Source organism: Pteropus medius, unplaced genomic scaffold (assembly GCF_902729225.1).
Source record: "Pteropus medius unplaced genomic scaffold, Ma_sr-lr_union100, whole genome shotgun sequence".
Taxonomy (NCBI): domain Eukaryota; kingdom Metazoa; phylum Chordata; class Mammalia; order Chiroptera; family Pteropodidae; genus Pteropus; species Pteropus medius.
The window spans coordinates 21,261,198-21,283,872 of record NW_024344240.1 but is presented as its reverse complement, the minus strand read 5'-3'; the positions used below and the strand labels follow the sequence as shown (position 1 = coordinate 21,283,872).

General features: G+C 42.3%; 1 protein-coding gene and 1 pseudogene across 1 annotated transcript in view; both read left to right on the top strand.

Annotated features, from left to right (window-relative positions):
• CCND2 (cyclin D2) overlaps nucleotides 1-12,313 on the top strand; it is a 29,287-nt gene extending 16,974 nt beyond the window's left edge. Inside the window, exon 5 of the mRNA XM_039869086.1 lies at nucleotides 6,958-12,313. Within this exon, the coding sequence (XP_039725020.1) occupies nucleotides 6,958-7,107 (150 nt within the window). The 3' untranslated portion in view covers nucleotides 7,108-12,313. The remainder of the gene's footprint in view (nucleotides 1-6,957) is intronic.
• LOC120607610 (uncharacterized) lies at nucleotides 589-707 on the top strand (annotated as a pseudogene).
• Nucleotides 12,314-22,675: the final 10,362 nt, after the last annotated feature.

Here is a 22,675-nt window from a genome sequence, read left to right as displayed (position 1 = left end):
TTTCCCGCCTTTTAAGGAATTTAGCAACTGTATGAAGAATCAAGAATAAACTATGTAAAACCCCAGTAACTGAAGATCATAAACGAATGAATGCTAAGTAATGTGTTAGGAACTATAAATGCAGCAGGAAATCCATTCAGGAAGGTGCTTACCAGGCCTAACGTAAAATGCCAGGCCTCCCAGCAGAGTAAAGTTGATGCTAGAAAATGTCCTTGGAATGGTGCAACTGAATGAGGTAGGTACATGCAGTGGAATATTATTCAACCTTAAGAAGTGGAGTTCTAATACATGCTATAACATGGACGAACCTTGAAAACATGCTAAGTGAAATACACCAGATATACAAAAAGACAAATATATAATTCCACTTACACGTGGTACCTGGAAAGGTCAAATGCATAGAAACAGAAAGTGGAATGGAGGTTAGCAGGGCCTAGGGGGTGGGGGGCATGGGGAGTTATTGTTTAATGAGTATGGCCTTTCAGTTTGGGCTGTTGAAAAAATTCCAGAGGTAGAAGAGTGGCAATGGTGGCACGACAAATTAAATGTACTCGGTGCCATTGTATACTTAAAAACAATCAAGAAGTAGTCTACAGCCATGCCACCCTGAATGTGCCCGATCTCGTCTGATCTCGGAAGCTAAGCAGTGTCGAGCCTGGTTAGTACTCAGATGGGAGACCACCTAGGAAGACCAGGTGCTGTAGGCGTTAACAAAATAAAAAAAAAATAAAAAATAAAAAAAAGATCAAGAAGGTAAATTTTATGTTATGCATATTTTGTCACAATGAAACATACGTAGGCACACATACACATATACATACAGTGTCTCAGGCCGCACTGTGAAATGCCCATAGGTTTGCGTTGAGCTTTTCCATGGGGAAGTCAGGCACACAGGACAGCATTTTGCCCCACTGGCTCTAATACTCTGAATGGGAATCAGGAGTCCTGCAGTCCTGCCTGCCCCACGCTCCTTGTTATTTGCGGTTTCTTTAAGCTTGGTGTTCGCTATGCAGGGATGGTCAGGGATCAGACCGTTGAAACAGGGTCCCCTTGATTGGTTTGAGACAGCCGGACGACTTTTTCTGGCTCCCTGGCCAGCGGCAGATAGCTTTGATAGGAGGGACCCATGCAGCTCTGAGAAAGTTGGTCTTTGTTGCTCCCTCTGGTTGCCAAAATAAACCGGAACGCTTCATTCCAAAGAGAAAGCTGAGTGAGAAGCCTGACAGTTTTACAGGGAATAAAAGTCTCAGAGGGTGGTATATTTTAAGTACTTTTTCCTTCCACTCATAAGTGTTGCTAAAAACAGATGCCAGCTAGAGAGGCAGCTCTGGCTTTTGGAGGAACCTCTACCGGGTTTCCGTTGCCAAGGGTAAGTTTGAGAGGAGGAATCGGCTGTCCTGGTTCCCCAGTGAACCTTTCCCCAGGCAGAATTGGGGTTCCTCTTCCGTCCCCTGGGCACTCTGCTCGTGCCATGTGCCAGCGTTTATCTCACTGTTCACTTGTCTATAGAACCTCTTGAACAGGACCCAAGTTTTACTCAGCTCTTTCTTCAGAGCCCCTGGCAGAGTCATTGGGGAATGATGCTAAAGATGGGGGAGGGAAGGAGGAAGGAAGGGATGGAGGACAAAGGGTGGGCAGATGGGTTTCAAGTGTGTTTCTAATCCTTTGGTTTCTCCAGGTCTTTTCGAAAAGCTATATATTTAATGTTAATTGTATGTCAAAGTCCTCAGAGTTTCACCTGACTCTATCTTAGAGCAGGTCACTTTATTTTCACATGACACCATTTTACTAATTCGCTAATGAAAAAGTAGCATTGAGACTCACAGGCCATAAAGATGTTGTGAGGTTATTGGAAGATACTTAACAAAACAGACATAGAATATAGTCATTTGTCATTATATTTATCCTCGTCTACCTAGGTCACATCAAAACTCTCTGTCACATTCTAAACTATCACCCGGAGAAGATTTCGACATATCCCTTCCTTAGGGTCCTGCACGTTCAGATCCTGATTGTTAGTGAACTGTTAAGAAACAGCAGTGAAGTGAGAGAAGTCTCGATTTTGACTACAGTATTCATAGGGTCCCTGACATTGTGTCTTGGTCCTCCTTAGCTAGAAGCTCGGGCACCTCACAGCACACCTTCTCCTAAAGGCCAATCTTACTGAGACTGTCCTTTGTGGACTTTACGGGGTCTGGTCAAGAACCTTGTGAAGAGTTGCTGGAAGGGGAGCTGGGGGTGGGGAGGTGGAAGGAATAGAATCGAAGGCTGATGCTTCCCTCTCTTGCCTTATTTTTTCTGTGGGCCTCATTTGGTATGCAAGGAAATAAGCCAAACAGCCTGTGAAGAAAGGAAGAATGAGATAGTTTCCTAAGTTGTCTCTGCCTGAGTTGGCTGCGGGTCTGGGGCTCATTCAGCCCTTTGTCTCCCTGTTGAGTGCAGTGCGTGTGTGGTGACAATGGAGTGATGCAGTTACACTGAGGGCTAATGGTAGGAGTTCCGTCAGCCCATTCATGGAGGCAGAGGAGGGTGCAGGGCACGGAGCTCGAGCCAGCAAGCAGAGGAAGTCGGAGGCCCGTGTAACGAGCTGGAGATCACAAACACTGCTGTCAGGGTTCCGAGGCTGGGGGCGTGGGCGAGGGAGGGGGCCTATCATCATCGAAGTTGGAGGCTTGCCCGACCTCCAGCGCTGTGGAGTGCCACCTGTCCAGGCTGACAGACGAGCATTATGGCTCTCCTTTTAATCAGCTTAATTTGGGGCATCGTAACAGAATGGCTGGTGCTTTTGGAGGCTGCCGGAAAGCAAAGGTCCCAGAGCCGCTTCGCTTTACATGCACGTAGCAGCTTTTCGCTGGAGGCACTCGGTTTTTTCCAGCCACTTGGGCTATGTCTCCTTTCCTTGGAGATTCTTGGACCTATGTGTCTTTACTTGGAGCTAGGAAAAAAAGAGGTGCCTAGGGAAAAGAGTTCTGAAATTGGAGGCTTGCCTTTTTTTTAAGGCCAGTCTTAGCTTTTCACTAGATATAACTGGGGGGCGAGCCAGGCTTCAGTTTCTAGCTGTAAAATGAGGGCACTTGGCTATTTGAGCTCCAGAAGCCCTTTGGACCCCCAAATTCTCAGATTCTGTAATAATCTATGATGTCGTCTTATAATTCTTCCCTTTGGACGTACTTTATTCACGGTTCTCCAGCTTGGCCTCCTTGCCCCTTCAGGCTCTTCAGCTGGCCTCCCTTTCCGTTTCCTCTCTCAGCTTGACCTGCTAACACAAGCAGCTTTGCTGGATCGGAGGCAGGCCTCGCTCCTCTTTCCTCCAGGTCACGTCCCCACACCCCGGTCCCAGGCACTCTTGTGCTGCTGCTGGGAGAATTGGGAGCTCCTTGGGCCGGAAGTGGGGGACTGCGTGGAGTTAGCACGATGGCAGTAAGGCGATGGCACCACCACTCACTCTCCTCTTCCTTCATTTCCACCAGCTCACAGGAAAGTCACATCTTCTTTGGAAGCACAGGGAGTGAACTCTGTGTCAAGCAGGGAGGAATGCAGGTCTCTCTCCACCAGAGAGTAAAACGTTGGACGTCATTTATACAAGACAGGCTTTTGCCCTTCAGCTTTTCATCTAGCTAAGATCAAGAGAGTTGTGTAGTTGCAACTCGAGCTGATCATGGCCAAGTTGTGAAGAAGCGACGCTGAAGGAGGGTCAGGCAGAGACCCCTGAGAGCTTTCCGGAGAGGTTAGCTTCCTGCTTGTAGGTGAGTCTAGAGTCGAGCAGGGAATAGTGTTCAGGGTCCCTCATTTCTAGAGATAACTGCTTTCGTCATTATTTTTCTCTTCAAGTAAAAGGATCAAAGATCGAGAATGGGCCAGAGTCGGTCATGATTTAGATTGAGACTGAAATGAGACTGAAGAAAAGGGAAGACTATGTGTTTTGTGTGAAATCTTCCTTCATTTTATTCAGAAAAACCTGTTCACGTGTTCTTGGTTGGAACTTACATCAATATGACACTGGATGCATGTGTTAAGATGAAGTCCCATGGCTCTGAAAATCCAGTAGAAGTGACTGCCAAATGTCCCAGCCTTCCCTGTAGGATTCTCGGAAATGTTTCTTTAAGATCTCAGGCTGCTAGAAGGGAAGGCTAATACCAGGAAAAGTAGGAACATTGGTGACCTGAAAGGGAAGACTCTACATGGCCCCAAATCAAGTTCGTTAGCTTTCTGGAGCCCTGTCTCCTCACTGTCTATCTCAGGGATGCTGGTGTGGCTGACATGGTGATGGTCATATTATTGGGGTAAGGGATGTGCTGACCGGATGATCTTTCCGTGGGGGCAAGACAGCCTCTGAGGAAGGACAGCTGGACAGGATTGGTTGGGAGGCATTAGCTTTCTTGTTAGGGGACAAGGTCTTCCACACGAACATCACAGCAGGAAGTCCTCACCGAGCGGCCGTGCCATGTCAAGCCCTCTTTAGAGAGAGCTCATTGCTGACACCTAACAGGCATTTCTTCTTGAATCTAATGCTTATGCTTATGTCCATACACACATCACACATGTGTGTGTACGTGCTTACATAGTCCCTCAATCAGCTGAGAATTCTGCCATCCTTTTTACGTTACAAAAGCCCTTTCGTGCCATTTGCTTTGGGTAGGATTTGCCTTCTGTGGAGGCCACAGTTACTATCTGTGGTTTGGAAGGGTTCTGATTCATTTCCCCTGCCTCCTAGAAACAAAATCTTAAACATACCCTTCAAGCTCCTGAAGTACCTCTGCAGGGAGGTGGCATCACACAGTAACTGCCTATATTCAACTCATTCTCTGCAAGAAAAAAAGAGAGAAAGAGGAAGACAATATTAACTTCTGTTCTGTGGCCTCACGTTTCTCAGTGAGGAATGGAGGGGAATTGCGGGGGGGATGCTGCTGTTCTGAGTCTTTGCTCCTCTCACTTCTCATGGAGGATTCTAGCATTTGAAAATGGATGTTATGCTGACTACATGGCCCCTAAGAGCAAGGTAGCTCCTTTAGATGGGGCTCAAGTGGAGAACAAGCTATCTCAGCTTTAGAAGGAAAACTGACGGAGTTGGACTTACTGTCCAGCTCTGATGCAGGACTTGCCTTATATGTTAACCCTAACCTTAGCTTTGACTTGTAATTTTTTTTTTTTTAGATTCTAAGGCTTTAATGTTTTTAAATATCTTCTACTAAAATGCAGGTGCCCTTAAAGGAAACATTATTCCTTTAGCCTTCACCACCTAAACCTTTGGCAAGTGGTGAGTGACCTAGGAGCACCAGTGCTGCAGTGTGGCCTTGGAGGCGGGCTGCAGGGAAGACCTAAGCAGGGAGGCAGGAAGGCGGGGGGACCCGTCAGCTTCCTAATCACTACTTAGTGAGGGGTCAGACAGGGTAGATGGTATGACCAGGAGAAGCCACGGGAAAGTTGAGAGATGTCCATGGGTCCTTGGTTGCCAGTCCCTGACTCCTCAGCTTGTTCAGGGTGGCACAAGGACCTCTGCAGCTGGATTATGTCTGTCTTGTTCAGCATTCAATCCCCAGTGCCAGTCACACAATGCCCCTCCACCAATCTTGAGCATATGCTTATGCATACCTCGTCTTGAAGACGTCTAGAGAATTCTTTCCGATTCCTGGAGTGATTTATTGTTATTCATAAGTAATAATCATCAATTATTGAACTGCCACTTATAGCACTTCATACATATTATCTCAGTCATTCTTTACTCTATGAGGATTTCATTATCTTTATTTTACAAGCACGGAAACTGAGATCAGAGAAGTTAAATAACTTAGCTGCTGCCCTAAGTATGGTGGGAGGACAGCGAACACCCACCCTTGCTCTTTTCCACCTTTTTACATTCTGGGCAATATTTCCTCTCTCCCCTTAGCACATTGTTCCTAGTTTAATTTTCATGAAAAGCTGTAGTTGGAAATGTGGAGTAGATGAGATAGAGGAAAGGAAAATTTTGGCATTCTTGAGGGGTTAATTCCAATTCTATTTTAGTTCTTTGGAAAGTAAAGATAATGCTTTTGTGCTTGGCATACAGTAACCTCTAGGCAGGGAAAATTACACAGCGAAACAAATGGGAAGCATATATTAACCTGTGGAAAGAGCCAGGCAGATTCCATTTCACTTATTTTCCATACATATATGCTGCTGAACAGAGTGCAGAAAATCAGCCTTGCAGTGGAGAGAGCAATTTCCTAGTGGGAACCATAGTCTCTCCCTGGTGACAGGCACCATGACTTGCCGCTGCATTCCACGTCAACCAGCTGACAGAAGCTTCTGCCTGGGGCAAACACATTCTGAATTTTCTCTACCAAATATAGACTAATATCAGAGCAATACTGCAAATTCTTTCTTATACCCAAATTAGATGGCTTGAGTGTCCAGAATTTTGTAAACATTCTGTGTTGTTTTTTTATGAGAGTTAAGGGAATGATAAATAAGCAGAAAAACAGATTGTTTTTGTTTGCAAGCATTTATACAGTTTATGTGATGGTCAGTTTAGTTAAGTCCATTCTCTTCTTTCTTAATTATACTTCAGGTACTGTTCGTCTAGTCCTATAGCACCGTCTAGTACTGGCCTTCCCCTTTTCTCTGTCACCTCCCAACTTCCCCAAGCAGAAAGCATCTCATGGCCCCTAGATTACCAGGCACTGCATGTCCATCCGTGGCTCATTATCTATGTCAGTGCTTCTCAGATGCTCCGGTGTTTATGAATCACCCAAGATTCTGCATTTCTAACAAGTTCCCAGGTGACGCCGAAGCATGGACTTGGAGTAGTGAGGTTCTGTGGCGCTTCAAGAACGCATCTCCTTTCCTTTACGTTTATTCCTACTGGAAAACTAGCATGGAATTATGCGAGGCTTGAACTGTGTATGTTTTCTTCATAAAATGCTCTGTGCCCTGTTGATGTTGCTAACAGCTCTCTGGTCTGGACCATTCTCCTCCTAGGATTGCCTCAAAGCCTGCCAGGAGCAGATTGAGGTGGTGCTGCTCAATAGCCTGCAGCAGTTCCGTCAGGACCAGGGGGATGGATCCAAGTCGGAGGATGAACTGGACCAAGCCAGCACCCCTACAGATGTGCGGGATATTGACCTGTGAGGATGTCAGTCGGGCCGAATGGGAGAGACATGTTCAAATCTGCTCTCTCCTTCTTTATGGTTGTGTTTTGTTCTTTATGTTTAGGATAAAACTTAAAAAAAAAATTCTGCCCCCACTTAGATCATATTGAAAGGTCTTTTAGAAGTGAGAGACAAAGGTCCTATAAAAGTGGAATGATTAAAAGCATTTGGTGCCTATTCAAAGTACAACAGGAGGGAATCCCTTGTGTATGTGGACAGTTATTATTTGATTATGTTAAAAGTAATAGTAAAATGCTTACAGAAATACCTGCAGAGTAGCTAGAGAAAATGTACGCCTGCAATATGGGAACAAATTAGAGGAGACCTTTTTTTCATGTTAACTAGCATATATACACCCCCTTTAGGATAATTTCAAGGAACTGTGTATGCTATTTATGGCATGATTAGATTGCAAAGCAATGAACTCAAGAAGGAATTAGAAATAAGGAGGGACATGATGGGGAGGGAGTACAAAGCAATCTCTCAACATGACTGAACCATTTTGGATGTAGAAGCACCTTTGCTCTCAACCACCTATTATTAAGTCAGCCACCTGTTGCTGGATCTCTTGTTACGAACTCTTGCTGTCTACAGTAGCTGCTACCTAAAAAAGATGTTTTATTTTCCAGTTGGACACAGGCGATTGGATCCTGGGTTCCATGTTTTTTGATATCTTGCTTCTTCTTCCAAACATGGTTCATTGTAGACACCACCACATTTTTATCTAAAGGGGCAATCTAGCTCCAGGCCATTACCAAACTCATGAAACAGAGGCAGATGGAGACCAAGGGTGGGATCTGGAATGGAATCTTTTCTCTTACTGTATTAAAGAGAGTAATGTGACCTTGGCATCCCTTATTAGGAAACAACTAATTTTTGGTGCTGATTGGCATGTCTGGTCCACAGTTTAGCATTGTTATAAACCATTCCATTCGAAAAGCACTTTGAAAAATTGTTCCCGAGGGGTAGATGGGATGGTTTATGCAAATCATGCTGAATAGACTCCTCCCTTTTTCTCTGGTGCCCCTTCCCCACATACACTCAGTCCAGGTACTATTCACTTCTGGTATCTGACATTCTCTGGTACATAGTTCTGGTGTCCCTGTGAGGACTCAAGAGATACCCTTTTCCGCTGACATTCCCATCACAACATTCCTCAGAAAAGCCTAAAAACAAATATCTGTTACCATTTTGAAGGCATAGAAGGATCTTAATTCCCACCTATATACTTCTCCTTTGGACATGTAAAGAAAAATTATTGCTGGTGCAAAGACAGACAGCCAAACATCAGTGTGGCATTTTGTTCCCTTTTCCATATTTTATTCATTTCATTGCAAAGTTGTATTCAGTGTACTTGAATTTTTTTCCTCTCCACTTCTTAGACACACGCAGTTAACAAAGAGGTTGGAGCAACAACTTTTTTTTTTTTTTTTTGCACAATTATAATTGACAGGTAATGAAGCTATTTGTTAAAATATTTGCCTTTTTAAGTGAAAAAGAAAAATCAGAACAGGGCTATTTGAAGAATTTTATACACATATTCTGCCTTGTTTCATAGTTTGAGGGTTAAGATGGAGAAAAATCAAAGGGTCTCTTATTTTTCCTTTTATTGTGTTCAGTTTTTTTATTATTATTTTTTTTTTTTGCGCTGCTAAGAAGCTAAGATCATTCATCCTTATTCACATTAACAGTACCTAGCTGTAATGTTTTTCACAGAGTGTGCTGCTATTTTATAAACATTTTTATAATATATTATTTTACTGCTTAAATACCAAGTCCCGAAGTAGGTGGTTGACATATGAGTTCTTCATACTGGAAAAGCCTTTCCATAGTTTGTTTTCTTCTGGTAGCATATTCATGATTGATTTTTTTTTTTCTTTTTGGGTTTTTTTCCTTCTGATCACATTCTTCAAAGACAGAGTATTCTTTACCTCAGGTTTACTGGATAAAATCAATAGCTACAAAAGAATAATTCACATTTTTGTTTTCATAATACCTCACAATCATACAGTCTATGCTCGGGAGCCCATGAATGTGGGGAAAGGAGACGGTGAGGAAGAGGCCGCGTGCCCTTTCTGGTGGAAGGTGGGGTGGTTTTGGCCCAGGGTTTCACACCTAGGGACCTTGTTAGTCGCGAAGGTCATCAGGCTTCCATTTTGACTCCGGTATCCTCATCATGATGGAAAAAATACAATTGAACCAAGGGATTTCCCCTCCCCCACAAGGCAGACATTCAGCACAGACATTTACACAGTATACAAGGAAGTCATAATTTGCACTTAGGTATCAGGAGACAGACTAAAGAATTCCAACAGGCTACTTGGAGACCCTCATCTTACAGCCCTTTCTAAAGCAGGGCTTTCATCACTTAGGGTCCTCTCATCTTGAAGGACCTTTACACTCTTTCCCCTTCCCTGACATAGGCATTCCCAGTTTAGGATAATCTCAGAGGTTTTTTGGTCTGAATCTGCAGCCTGCAGTGTTGTGGAGGTTCCTTCCCTCACCTGTCTGACTGGCAGCAAGTGCTGTGCAAGGCCAGGTCCTCTGCTGAGCGACACTAAATGGTTTTTAGGCATTGAATTGGCGTGATTGGTAAAATAGATCAGATGATTATTGGATGGTAGTTGAAGGGAGGTGGCGAGGCTGCTTCTTTACATAGATGCAAATCCAGATGAGTCGGTTTCTTGCAGGGTGTTTAGAGAAAGTTCAGGACTTGGCGAGTTAACATGACCCTAAATTCTAGGGAGTTTCTGGTGGGGTGGTAGGTGAATTCTGAAGTTTTGGAGAGGAAAAGTAAGCAGGCGGTATTTTATCAAGTGCTCACTTTGCACAGGACACTCTTCTGGGCCCTGAGGCGTTCCATAGAATGGAAGACAGCATTGTCCCTGGAGTTCTGGGGGCGTCTCGGAGTCTACAGACAAAACGAAGTACAAACTCATTCCATAGTGACTAGTCCTTAAGCTCAAAGAGCAGCAGCAAATGAGAGAACCCATCAAGGAAGGGAACAGGCCAACAGACTCTCCCTGCAGTCTAACTTTCCACATTTCCTAACGCTCCGATCGCCACTAGCCTTTTCTTCTTCCTACCTTCGGGGCCTAGTGTGGTGGGAGGTGTGGGGTTGCTGATGGGGAAGGTGCTAGGTTGTCTGGATTTTTCTGCCTGTTTCCTCCATAAAAGAAGGAACTCTGGATTGCTTAAGTGACTAATACCTTCTCCTTAGAGCTTGGTTTCCTTGGTAGGGGATTCTGTCCCAAAGGAGTCAGTTCTCCCTGTGAATTTTTTTTCTCTCTCACCTACTAAAGGGGTTCCACACCTATTCCTGTCTTTTTCTACCCTTTTTTTTTTTTTTAAATCTCTTCTTTACTTCTGTGTTTGTTTTTGTTTTTCTCCATCAGTGGGGGCTAAGTTGTTCCCCAAGCCTGACAAATTTCTTTCCCCTATTTTGGCCAGGTCCTAGGGGGGAGAATCCTAGTATGCCAAAAATATATACTAAGCATAATTCAATTCCATGCGGGTTCATGACAGCCAAGAAGCCTGGAGGTAAAAGCAGGGGACAGATACCACAGCAGACTTATCTCCCATGTGCTGAGGGGACAGCTCCTCAGAGTAGGGGCTGCTCTTTATAGGAGGCTTTGTTCTGGACCTGCCCCAGGACCCCCTGAATAGCTCAGCATTTCTTACAGCCAGGTCCTCTTTGGTCTCTGTTTCATACAAGAGGCTCTGTTCTGTCTCTTCTCAGCTAAGTCAGGGGCACTCATAGCTCAAAGACTGGCAGGCGCTTAAGTGACAAGGCTGGAGGAGGAAACAGACCTGACTGCGTCACACAACATCCCTTTGCTAACAGGGTGGGCTTCTCTTCAATGAGAGGAGCTGTAGCTCTCCTGAGATCCAGACGCCTTAGGGTCTCTCCACACTGCTCTGGGAGTTCTGAGACAGACAGGTTAAGAACATTAGGCAGGACCGGATGATTTTTCTCAAAGAGGGCAGGGGGATTTTCTCTCCATGGGCCACTGGGGGCAGGGCTGGGAGAAGAAACAGACTTGCACCTTATGTCATGTAAATAATGATTTTCTAGTTCAAGAAGATATTGGTAGTGTGGGAATGGGCGGTAGGAATGGGGAGGAAGTCTGAGTAAGCCAATTGGTTTCTAAGCCAAAAGGATTCCTTTTTGTTTATCTTCGAGACAGTCTAACCCTGAGAATAGCTTTAAAAGGGAAATTAATGCTGAGACAGTAAAGTCCCCTTAAGCCAACAAACTCTGTAGCTATAGAATGAGTGCAGGCTTCCACTGGTGTGGGCTTGGAGTTTTCAAGAGCTGTTCATGCTGTCCATTTGTACAAAATAGGGCAGGGAGACTCAAGAGGATATTTATGACTTCCTCACACCACATGGCTTTTCATGATTCTAGGTTCTAAACCCAGAACAGCCATTTCAGACAAAATTATTTTCCTACATTTGTGTGTCTCTGCTTTTAGACGTGGCTGGGCTATCAGACATGATTCTTGGCTCAGGTTTCAAGAAGCCATCAGCAAATGTATCCATGCATGCTGCAACATTTATTCTTTGCCTGCAGCCTACTTTGGGGAAAAAAGTGCCTTACTGACTGTAGCCATTACAGTATCCAATATATTTTGACAGGTTCCTGTCCTAAAAAAAAAAAGTTTTTTTTTTTTGTTTTTGTTTCTTAATGGGTTTAATTCTTATTGCTGGCCAACTCTTAAATCCCCAGCAAATCACCGGGCCATTGGATTTTTTCCATTATGTTCATTACCCTTGTACCATGTACCTCAGATCTCTCTCAGTTACAGTTTCTCGTCTTGGACTTCTTTTATTATTATAATTTTTTTTTTTTTTGCTTTAAACGAGTGTGATGCCATATCAAGTCAATGTAATTCTCTCACAATGTACTCTATAAGAGGTGTGGGTGTTTATTTGGTCGGGATGCTAGCAAGTGCTAAAGTAGCATGATCAGTATAAATGAAAGGTTTTTAGGAAGTATGGAAAATGTTTTATTGGTTATGATGGTGACATGGTATAGTCAGCTGCCTTTTAAGAGGGCTTATCTGTTCAGTGTTAAGTGATTTGAAATATAACCTGTTATTCTGACTAGCTTAAAGATGGATTTGAAAATGGTTTGGATGCAATTAGGTTGTGCTATTTGGACAATAAACTCACCTTGACCTAAATTCTCTGGTTGTTTTGACTTATTTATAGACCAGAAGTCCTCAGAATGGAATACATCTTTCTCATGTCAGAACTCTGTTGGCAACAATCGGTAATGGTGTAAGATACAAATCCTAACCTGGAAGGTAATCTACCTGTGCATCCATGTTACGGCAACACAAATAATTGCTGACACTTTTTTCCTTTTGGGTTGCCTATGCAGCAATCTTATAAACTAGAAGCCTTAGCCCACCTTTATATGATGAGTTAAGTCACTGCTCTCATGACAAGGCCTCAGATTCTGGCCCTTGATTATTGCCAGCTACTCGCTCTTGGCTGTGAGTGAGCATCTCCTGGCTTGGGAGATGCCAGAAGCCCTCAGTGCCATCTCCACATTCTGTGGGGTGTGGTCTCTGAGGGCCCTAACTCTGCAGCTTTCCTGGATCCCATCAGATTCCTGGCTCTGTATCCCTCTGAATCCCTGCCTTTGTGGGACCTATGAGGACCAGGACACAACTGCTCTTGGTGGAGGAGTGGTGAGGCAGAGCTTGGGAAGGGGGTGGGAGAGTCAATGCATAAGTGAATTGCCAGGCCCTGGTCCCAGCTGTTTCTGGACCTCAGCTCCTCAGACCAGCTTCCTTTCTGCAAGTGATGGGTAATGCAGAAGGCAGTGGCTTAATAGCCATTTTGGTGTTACTATAAAAATGTATTTTCTCTCTAGTTCTGTCTTTGAAAGTCACTGAAGGCTGTTTTCCAGTTTAATTATGACCTGAGTTGTCAGCAGTAAGATTAATGCTGCTCATTTGAAATGTCCAGATTAAGACATTGCCTATTAATCTCAAGTAACTAACTCTGCCTAATGGGATTTTTAGTCCTGCAAGGACTTTAGAAATTCCCCTTTGTCTCCATCCCACACTGACATCCCTGTTCTGACAGATAAGCAGAGATACCTTTTTTCTTGGCTTTCTGCCTCCTGGAGTCTGGTTGCCACTCTCACCCATCGTCCGCCCTCTGTACAACCCATAGTACAGCCAGATCCCTCTCCCTCCCCTCCCCTATCTGCTTGCCTTGCAGAATTGGGGCTCTATCTTAACACTACAACTCCACTCCTTCCAAGTGCCATCTGGTAACACCAGGGACATTTCTCATTTAGAGCTATGGATGTTTCAGGGTGGGAAGGGAGAAGACAAAGCATGCACTCCACACAGTGGTGACTATTAACATCTAATGGCCCCTTTCCATGCTCTTTCAGACCCATTTGGTCTTAAAATTAGAAAATCTCAAATTTGAGACAACAATGCCCTATCTGAAAGTGGAAGTCACGGAGTAAAGACTTAGAAATCCTAGGTCTTTTGTTTGTGCTCTAGTGAGTGCTTTTGTATTTCCAACCATTTTCCAGAGATCTAGAACTTTCATTCAGTACACAGAGGTAATGCCAAAATAAAATGTTCCATTCGGCGTGGTAATATTCTCAACATACTGTCATGAAGCAAATGTTCAAAGCTGAATATTATGCCACATTATTTCTCCCCTGCTCTTATAGCAATAAAAGAGCAAAAATGCTTGTGACTATGGGCATGAAGATTCAAGTGTCAAGAAAAAAAAAAAAAGCTGAGTGTTCATAGCCAACTCGTGTGTACAGGGCCTGCATCAGACTTTCAAGGAAAAGCAGAGAAAACAAAACCCATGGTTTAAGAAATTTTCTATGGGAAGACACAACACACAAGCCCACAAGAGTACCTAGAGGAATAAAGGCAATTGCCAATGCCTGCAGAATACATTGATGCTGAAGTGTGGGAGGGGGTGCTTTCTGAGGAGCTGAGTCAGGTTTCCTCAAGTGAGATTTAGGAAAACACTCTTGGTGTAAGGTGCAGTAGCGCTTGTAAACGGTACACACAAACTTTGACCTTTCCCCAAAATAAAAATCTGGGAAGTGATCTTAAAAATGAAGAGAAAATATTCAAATAGCATGACGAGCACACACGATATAATGGATTTTAAACACTATAAACACAGATGTTGTCCTCCTAAAACAATGAAAGAGGATAAACTCAGCCACAAGCATTGGTTTGGGATTCCCGCCTGCCTAATTTCTCCCGAGGCTTAAAGAAATAAGGCTGACAGTTTCAAGATGATGACGTCAATCATGACTTGCATATTTCCCCTCTCTAGGCTCTGGGATTTGGGGGCCTCCCCCACAATGGAGGGGCAGAATCCTTCAGCTCTGACTGCAGGCTCAGACAGGCAGGAATGAGCCAACTAAGAAAACAGCAAGGGCCCTACTGATTTCCCTCTGACCCTACCTCGGTATCCCACTGCTGCTTTGAGTTTATGCTTATCCAAACACAGCTTCCATTTCATTTGCGATGATTTGCTTTGCCTCTGGCTTTTGCTGCCCTGGTCCCCCACTACCTCTGGCCTTTGTAGGACTCAGTCATCATGGCCTAAACGTAGGGCGCTCCCTGAGAAGTCCACCAGGTGGCACCAATGCCACAGACAGGAATGACAGAAGAAAACTGCAGCCAGCCAGGTGCAGGACTGTCCAGAACAGAATACCTCTCCAGCAGACCAGCAGGACCAGCAGTTCCCTCACCTGCTTCCTTCTGGGTACTACTAGCACATTCTGACTCCATCTGGGAGTGGCTAGTGCGATTCATGACTCCTTTCGATTCTTTTCAGTGTCTAATGCGAAGATGGCAAACCAGCAGCTTACAGAGCAAATCCAGCCTGCAGGTGTATTTAGTTTAACTCCCACCATGATTTAAATTGCCTTGGAATTTCTTGCTAATATAAGAGCTTTCACGTACAATTTAGGATTTTAACTACTTGGGAAATCTGCGTGCTGGCAACAAGTCCGAGAGGCAGTAGGAGCTGTAGCTGAGGTCATTCTGGCCCTCTTCTCTGCTCCCCATCACCCCTCAACACCCACCGAACCTGCTTCACTCAATGATCTTGCTCACTTGTCCTCTGAGTTTGTAGCTCTGCAGCCTAAAATGTGTCTGTCTTACCTCTCTGGCTATGAAGTAGGACTCTTGCAAGCCCCAGGTGGAACACAAAGGCCTGAGACCCTCCCTTCGCTTTTCTAGCCCAAATAAAAAAGACCTGCACTCCCCATTAGGCTTTGTAATCTCTTTGATCGCTTTATGAGTTTTTAGTTTTCAGATAAATGGAGCCTGGGCTAGCTTTTTGAAATTCCTCTGAGACCGTGTTGTCAGCCCATATTGAGATCGCCAGGTGGGCTGGGTTAAAGATCATTTTTTTTCTCTGCTGTTTGTCCATTTGTTTTTGCAGTCGCTTTTAGTTCTCACGGCACCTTAATGAACCCATAAGACAAACCTGTGAGATTTTTTAATCTATCGAAAAATGTACAAATCCCATGGCTATGTATCAATCATCCCCTCAGTCAATAACAAGGACTTTTCAACATCTTCCCCAAGTGGGGCTTCTGGGCTCTGCTCATTCATTCAATAGGAGGGCTTGGTTATATGCTGGGTACTCTGTACCAGATACCTCGTTCAATAAATGTTTCTTTGGCCCCTGCTTTTTGAGGCACTCCTCGATCTCAATGGCTAATGGCAGAAACATACAAGAAATCACAGAACAAACTGCTCTTTATCTGGTGGTAAGGAAAACAAGGGCTCCGGGGGACTGCCTGCTCTGGAATCGTAGGCACGTTACTAGCCTCTCAGTGACTGGGTTTCTTCATCTGTGAAATGGGGTTAAATAGTAACTATCTCCTGGGCTCATTCATTTTTGTGCTTCCACGATACCTAGACAGAGCCAGAGCTTGATGAATGTTATCTGTCATCGAGGCTAAAAGCGGAGTGCCAGAGAGGCAACTTGAAATTCAGTCTTTTTAAAAGTTAATTTTATAGACACATACCAATCAATCTTTCAGCTACTCAGTACTGCCAATTTAGGCACTGAGACGAGGGAGAATTTTTAATTGGCTAAGTACATTTTGTCGTGTTAAAAGAGCGTTTCACAAGTATTTCTTGTAATCCTCACAACCCATTATTAAATTTGATACCTCATTTTGTAGCTGAGTAAATTGAGGGTCACGCAGCTCACAGTAAGGGCTGGGACTGGAACCCAGAGGTGGCTTCAAATATCACACATCTTCCACCACACAGGGCTGCTCGATTTATTTGTATTTTGCTTACCAAGAATTGAACTGAAAGAGTGAGATGTTCAGCCAAGGTGGGGTGAATTGAATGATGATATCGCTGTTGAAATCATCGGAAGATGGAATGTCATCTTCGGATTAGACAAAGTCCTCAAAGAAAGAAAAGCCCTTACGATCTAAAGTTTTTCAGTGCATTTATAGTCTGGAAGTGGGATTTTCTTTCCCGGCATTTTTGCTTTACTTCTTGGTTATTATTCACAGTAATTCTGTTCAGGTTTCTATCAGGACATGTGGCTTAAAAACGTGTAGCCACATGGATTTTCAGCCCAGAATCACATGTACCGGAATGTCAATCTTTTCCCTTAAAGTTTGTTTTGACTGGAAGAATCTGCCTGTGGAGCCATTCACAGTTCTCCCTGCTCCCAAGTTTGCGTTCTAGTGTGGGTTTGTCTCTGTAAAATCAAAATGGAAAGACTACAGAAGCACCAATGCGGTACTTCCTGCCACGTTACATGCTGTATACCCTAAATCATTCCAGGAACCAAGGCCAGAGGATCAGCATTTTAGGGCTCTAAAGGTCTTCTCTTTTTCTTAGCATGCCTGTCAGGGCTGTGGCAAAAGCAAGAGCGCTGGCCTTCCCAAGAAATGCCCTCTAGTGCTTGCTATCTGCCTGGAGTATTGTTGACTCTATCAGACATTTATATATTATATATCAGTTGTCACAAATATGTGACAGGGAGAGTCAGGATGCTGCAGTGGAAAGAGAGTTTCACTTAAGCAAGAAGATCTGGGTTTGAATCCCAGAGCTGCCACCTACTAGCTATAAGAGCTCTGGCCTCTGCTTGTTCTTTTATAAGATACAAAACTTCGCTGGATTAAGAGGATTAAATGAGGTAGTCTATGTAAAGTGCCTAATACATAGGAAGTTTCAACAAGAATACACTCAAACACATCAAGTACCATGTTAATTATTTTTAAAGGAGTTATATATGCAAATGTTAACTTTCCCAATAGGCAGGGGTGGGGGTGGGGTGATATTGTTTTCCTGTGGATCCCAATGGAGACTACTCTTGACCCCATGAGAGTAAAACCGTAAGCACTTACAACTTTCCTAGTATCCCCTTTGTGCTTTGGCCATTCTTCCAAAGAGCAATGAACTTGGGCTTGGGGAGAGATCTTTTTCCCATTAAGTGACAGGCTAAAAGGCAAGGCATGAAAAGGGATTAGTGAATGCATGTATTCAAATAAAGGGGAGTTTCCCAGAAGCACGTCAGGCCGAGAAGGCATCCTTCGACTGTCCATCAGCAGAAAAGCTGTTTGACTGGCAGATATGATTTTTTGGAACTAGCAATAATGGGGAACTCTGGGCGACAGATGTCAGATGTTAGCAGCATGGCTGCCAAAACAAATCTTCCTCCACCTTCAGACATCAAGCTGATGGAGGACTGGGCACAGTTGGACTGGCAGCCCCTTCTTGCTTGGATCATTGGTCACATTATTATTTCTCAGTCGCTGGACAAAACAGATGGTTTACCATGTATTTGTGATTTTCTGTTGGCCGAGAAATTCTGTTCCTCCATCAGGGTACAGCATGTAATCAATTATGACAGTGGGTGGTGCAAGAAAATCCCTGCCAATAAAAGTCCAAGACTTTCTCTTTTATTAAATTTGCATAAACCACTACAATATCCAACTTAAAAGCAATAGAAGAAAAAAGTAAAGTAGCGGTGTTAGAAATAACTCGGGTAATTTCAAAACCACAATTCTCAGTTGGTCCCAAAGACTCTCAGTCTATATTAACATCTGATGTCAGTCTTGTCTGTCCATCTTTAGTCTTAAACTTAAAATCTTTTTGTTTCTATTCTTGTGAGTCTTTTAGAGCTTTATCTTTGAATCATAAAATGACATAATCATAAGTAAACAGAACAAATACCAAGAACACACATACCCATCAACTAAGATTTGTTTTGACTATTCAGAATTGTACTCTATTAAATGGTAATAATAGTAAGTTGGCTTGTCTTGGTATATATGAGTGGCCACATACATAGAACGGTATATGCATTCTCCCCTATCCACCCTTTGGATAATCTTCTTTGTGAAAGACATCTTGCTTAATTATATGTATATATCACTGGAAAAAATCCTTTAGTAATAATACAGCACAAGTATTTTAAACATTATAAATATTATCTAGAGAAACTGATGCAAATGACGTTTCTTCTTGTCTTTTTTTTAAATGCATGTATTTTTTTCTTATAAAATCTGTCTCATAATGAATAGGTTTCTATCTTACTTTTAATTTTTTTCATTTAACACATATTGGGGGAATGTCATTCTATAATTAAATATTATTTAGGAACATGATTTCTAATGATGGCAAATATTGATTGGGCTCTTACAATGTTTCTGGCACTATTCTAGGCACTGAAGGAACTTACATTCTAGCAGACAGAAATAGGCAATGAACCTGTAAAAACAGTAAATAAATGATATAATTTAAGATCCAAGTGCTATAATATAGGATGATACTGACTGTGCAGGCTATTTTGCTTGAGGAAAGGCCTCTTAAGGAAGTGATTTTTGAGTTAAGATCTGAAGGCTGAGCAGGAGATAACCATGCCAAATATCTTAGGAAGACCTGTGTAAACAGAAGGGACAGAAAATTCAAAGTCTTTGAGATAGGAATGATCATGACATGTCTAGGGACAGAGAGAAGCATTGTGGCTTGGTGAAGAGAGAATGTGAAGAGGGAAATGGGACCGGAGACCTAGAGAGGGGCCAAGTCACCTAGGCCTTGTAGGAGCTGCATAAAGAGTTGGGACTTATTCTAGTTGCAATAAGAATCATTAGAGAATTTTCCAGCAAGTGATATGATCATGGAGACATCATTTGGGCAGCTGAGTAGGGGATGGTTTATAAGGTATGAGTTGTGTTAACAGGCTCTCACAGTCATCCAGACAAGAGATGATGGAGGCTTAGCATAGATTGTAGTAAGGTCATAGGAAGAGTAGTGGACTCAAGACATAATTTGGTGATAGAGCCCACATAAACTTTTAAAAAAGCTTTTAGATGTATTTACTTATTTATTTACGAAGATTTGAAAAGCACAATAAATAAGCTTGGATTCAGACATATATTGAACTCTGCAACCAATAATGAGTGAATCACATTCTTCCCACTCACACCTGAAGCATTTATACACAATGACATAGACTAGTTCACAAAAGAAGTCTCCGCAAATTTCAAAGATGTATATATTTAAAGATCTTTGAAGTCCTGAAGATTTAAGTCTATAACTGAGTCTTATGATCAGAATAAGAAGAAAACTCTCAGTTAAAAAAATTATAAACAAGAATAGAAATTCGCTAACTCTAATTAACCAACATGCCAGCATTCGGTCCAATATAATTAATTTAATCCTTAATGCTATCGTTGAAAGTGTTTAAATACCTGGAGAACTGATGTCAACTCACACTTCTTCCCCAGTCCCACATTCCAAGTAGATCAGGTATTATCACACTTGGCTCGTCTTCAGTGAAGACTATAATTAAATCTTTATTTGAAAACATGAGTAAAAGTCCAGCACTCACTGAATTATTGAGCCTACAGAAATTTGTCATAAATTTGATGCGAGCGTTAGGTTAAGGTGAAGGATCAAAGATTACATCAGCAAAGTAGTAGATTATTTCACCATTTACTGAGATAAGAAAGACTTGAAGAGGAGTGAGAAGTCTTTGGAGGTAAAAATCAAAGTGTGTGTGTGGACAAAGTTACATTGAGATGCTCACTAGAGTAGGTAACCGAATAAGTAACTGAAGTAGGTAACTGAGTAGGTAACTGAATAAATAAATGAAGTGATCAGGGAAAATTATAGGCGGGAGATATAAATAAGATCTATACAGTGGATAAGATCACCTCGGAGATTGCATAATTGCATAATGTCGAATGAATCATACATCTAAAAGTAGCTGATAAAATGGGAGATGGTTGCTTCATGGAGATGGAGGAGAGAAGTGGGCCAAGGGCAGAATCTTGGGATACTCCAACACGCACAGTACTTATGGCGTCGTCTACTCACCAAACATTCATGCATTTCCCCACATTTCCCATCACCTTTGCAGTTAGAAAGGGCCATGTAAGTAGCTCTGAACAATGAATAGAGAAAGCATCTAAGAGCTCGTTCAAGACACTCAGTCATTCTCATCATCTGCCCCAGTAATTTATGAATCCATGTGTTGATGTCAATGTGTCTGTCAACCTTAGTCCTGAATGACTATATGAAGCCTCTTTTTGATCCATGTCAGACATGTAGCATGAGAAACAAAATTTAATGGTTAAGTCGCAGAAATTTCAGGGTTAACTTGTTACCTCAGCGTAACTTGGCCTATCCTGAATAATTCAGATTTTCATCATATGAAATACCACAACAAAGCACTGTTTTTCATTTTACAAAAAGGGCAGATGTGATTTGATAGCTTGTCAACAAAGGTATATCAGTGGTTACTTCTAGCTGCTATCTAAACAAAGTTTAAACCAACTCCCTGTTCATTTTATAAATTGAATGACAATCCCTGAACCATTGTGAAAAATGCAGGATAATGTTCACTCTTTAAAAGATCCACAACCTTCATTTAAAGATTTTTAACTTTCTCCAGATTTTTAAAGTTTATGAAGACATTGTTTTTATACATATTTCTTGGATAATTTTTTAAATGAATATTGATATTTTATAATTTCCTAAATTTCTCCTACAGCAACCATCTCCCATTTTATCAGCTACTTTTAGGTGTATGATTCATTCGACAAATTGATCATAAGAGAAATTGTTCATTCATTCATTTAACAAATTTTAATTGAGTCCCTACTTTGTTTCAAACATTTTGATAGGAGCCAGGGAAATGATGAAACGGAGCCAGTATTTACTCTCATTGTTGTAGTTTTGATACTACTTGGAGCATACTTACCTGGGGTCAAACTCAGTTCTGAGATCTTAAGAGATGGGAAATTAGTTAACCTCTACATATCTTAATTTCTTCATCTGTAAAACTGAAATAACTCATAACTTACAGACATAAGACATAAATAAGACAAAGTGGAAGGCTGTTTTTAATTAGGCTTTAGAAATTCACTCAGACCCCTTAAATAGAAAGTTTTACTGTAAAAACTAGAACCTACAAGGTATCTGGTACAATGGCATCTTGAGGGACTAGGGACCAGGTTGTCTCTGCATTACTCACTTGGATCTGCTTCTGTCTGTGTGTCTATTACGTTCTTCCATTACCTTTGCTGGTCCTTACCTACAAATCTGTTCTCAAGCTTATATTGTGGTTTCTGTTTCTTCATTGCTTCAGTCTACATGCTCCCTCATAGCTCTATGTTGTGGTTTTTCTCTAGGATTTCTTTCTGCTTTAGTCCTTACAGCTAACTACCTTATTTTCATTTTTCTAGGTCAAATTTCCAGGAAAATCTGTCGGACTAGTTTATTCATTCGATCATTCAGAACATATATATGGAGCATTTACTATGTACAAGCAGTGTACCCCCGTGGTAATCAGGGCTCCACTGGAGCCCTCTGAATGACTCCTCTACCCTAATCCTGAAAATGCTCCCTTTTCCCTAGGAGCTTGTTAGAGATACTGAATTTGGCCCTCATTCCAAACCTACTAAATCAGAATCAACAGTTCAACAATATCTCCAGGTGATCTGAGTACACCTTTAAAATTTGAGAAGCACTGCTTTAAACTTCTAGCTCTTAAAATTGGCTGCACATTGGAAACAGCTGGAGGTTTTAAAAAGTTGCTGTTGCCTGGGTCCCTCCCACAGAGGTCCAGATTTCATTTTTCTGCGGTGTAGGCTGGAATTCAAAAAATCCTAGATGATTCCAATGTGCAGGTAGCTTTGAGAATCTCTGAATTAGTCCCGTGTCATCACTGAACAGCTGTGAGCTTAGACAAATTGCTTTGTTTCCCTTAGCCAGAATTCTCATCTCTTAAAGTGAAGATAATATAGCATACCCTGTCTGCCTCAGAGTTGTTCTGAGGGCCAAATGGGATTATAAACTTTTGAAATGTGTGCCTATCAATCCAAATGGCCCATGTTTCACTTAAGTTCTTTAAACCCATCTTCTACTACATAATTGAGGATTCATGGAAACAAATGCATTATTAAATAAGAGAATTTAGGTTAAAAATGCATGGAAGACAATGTAAAGACCACATCGTTAAGCTTTACCATGTATATAAAGCTAACCTTATTA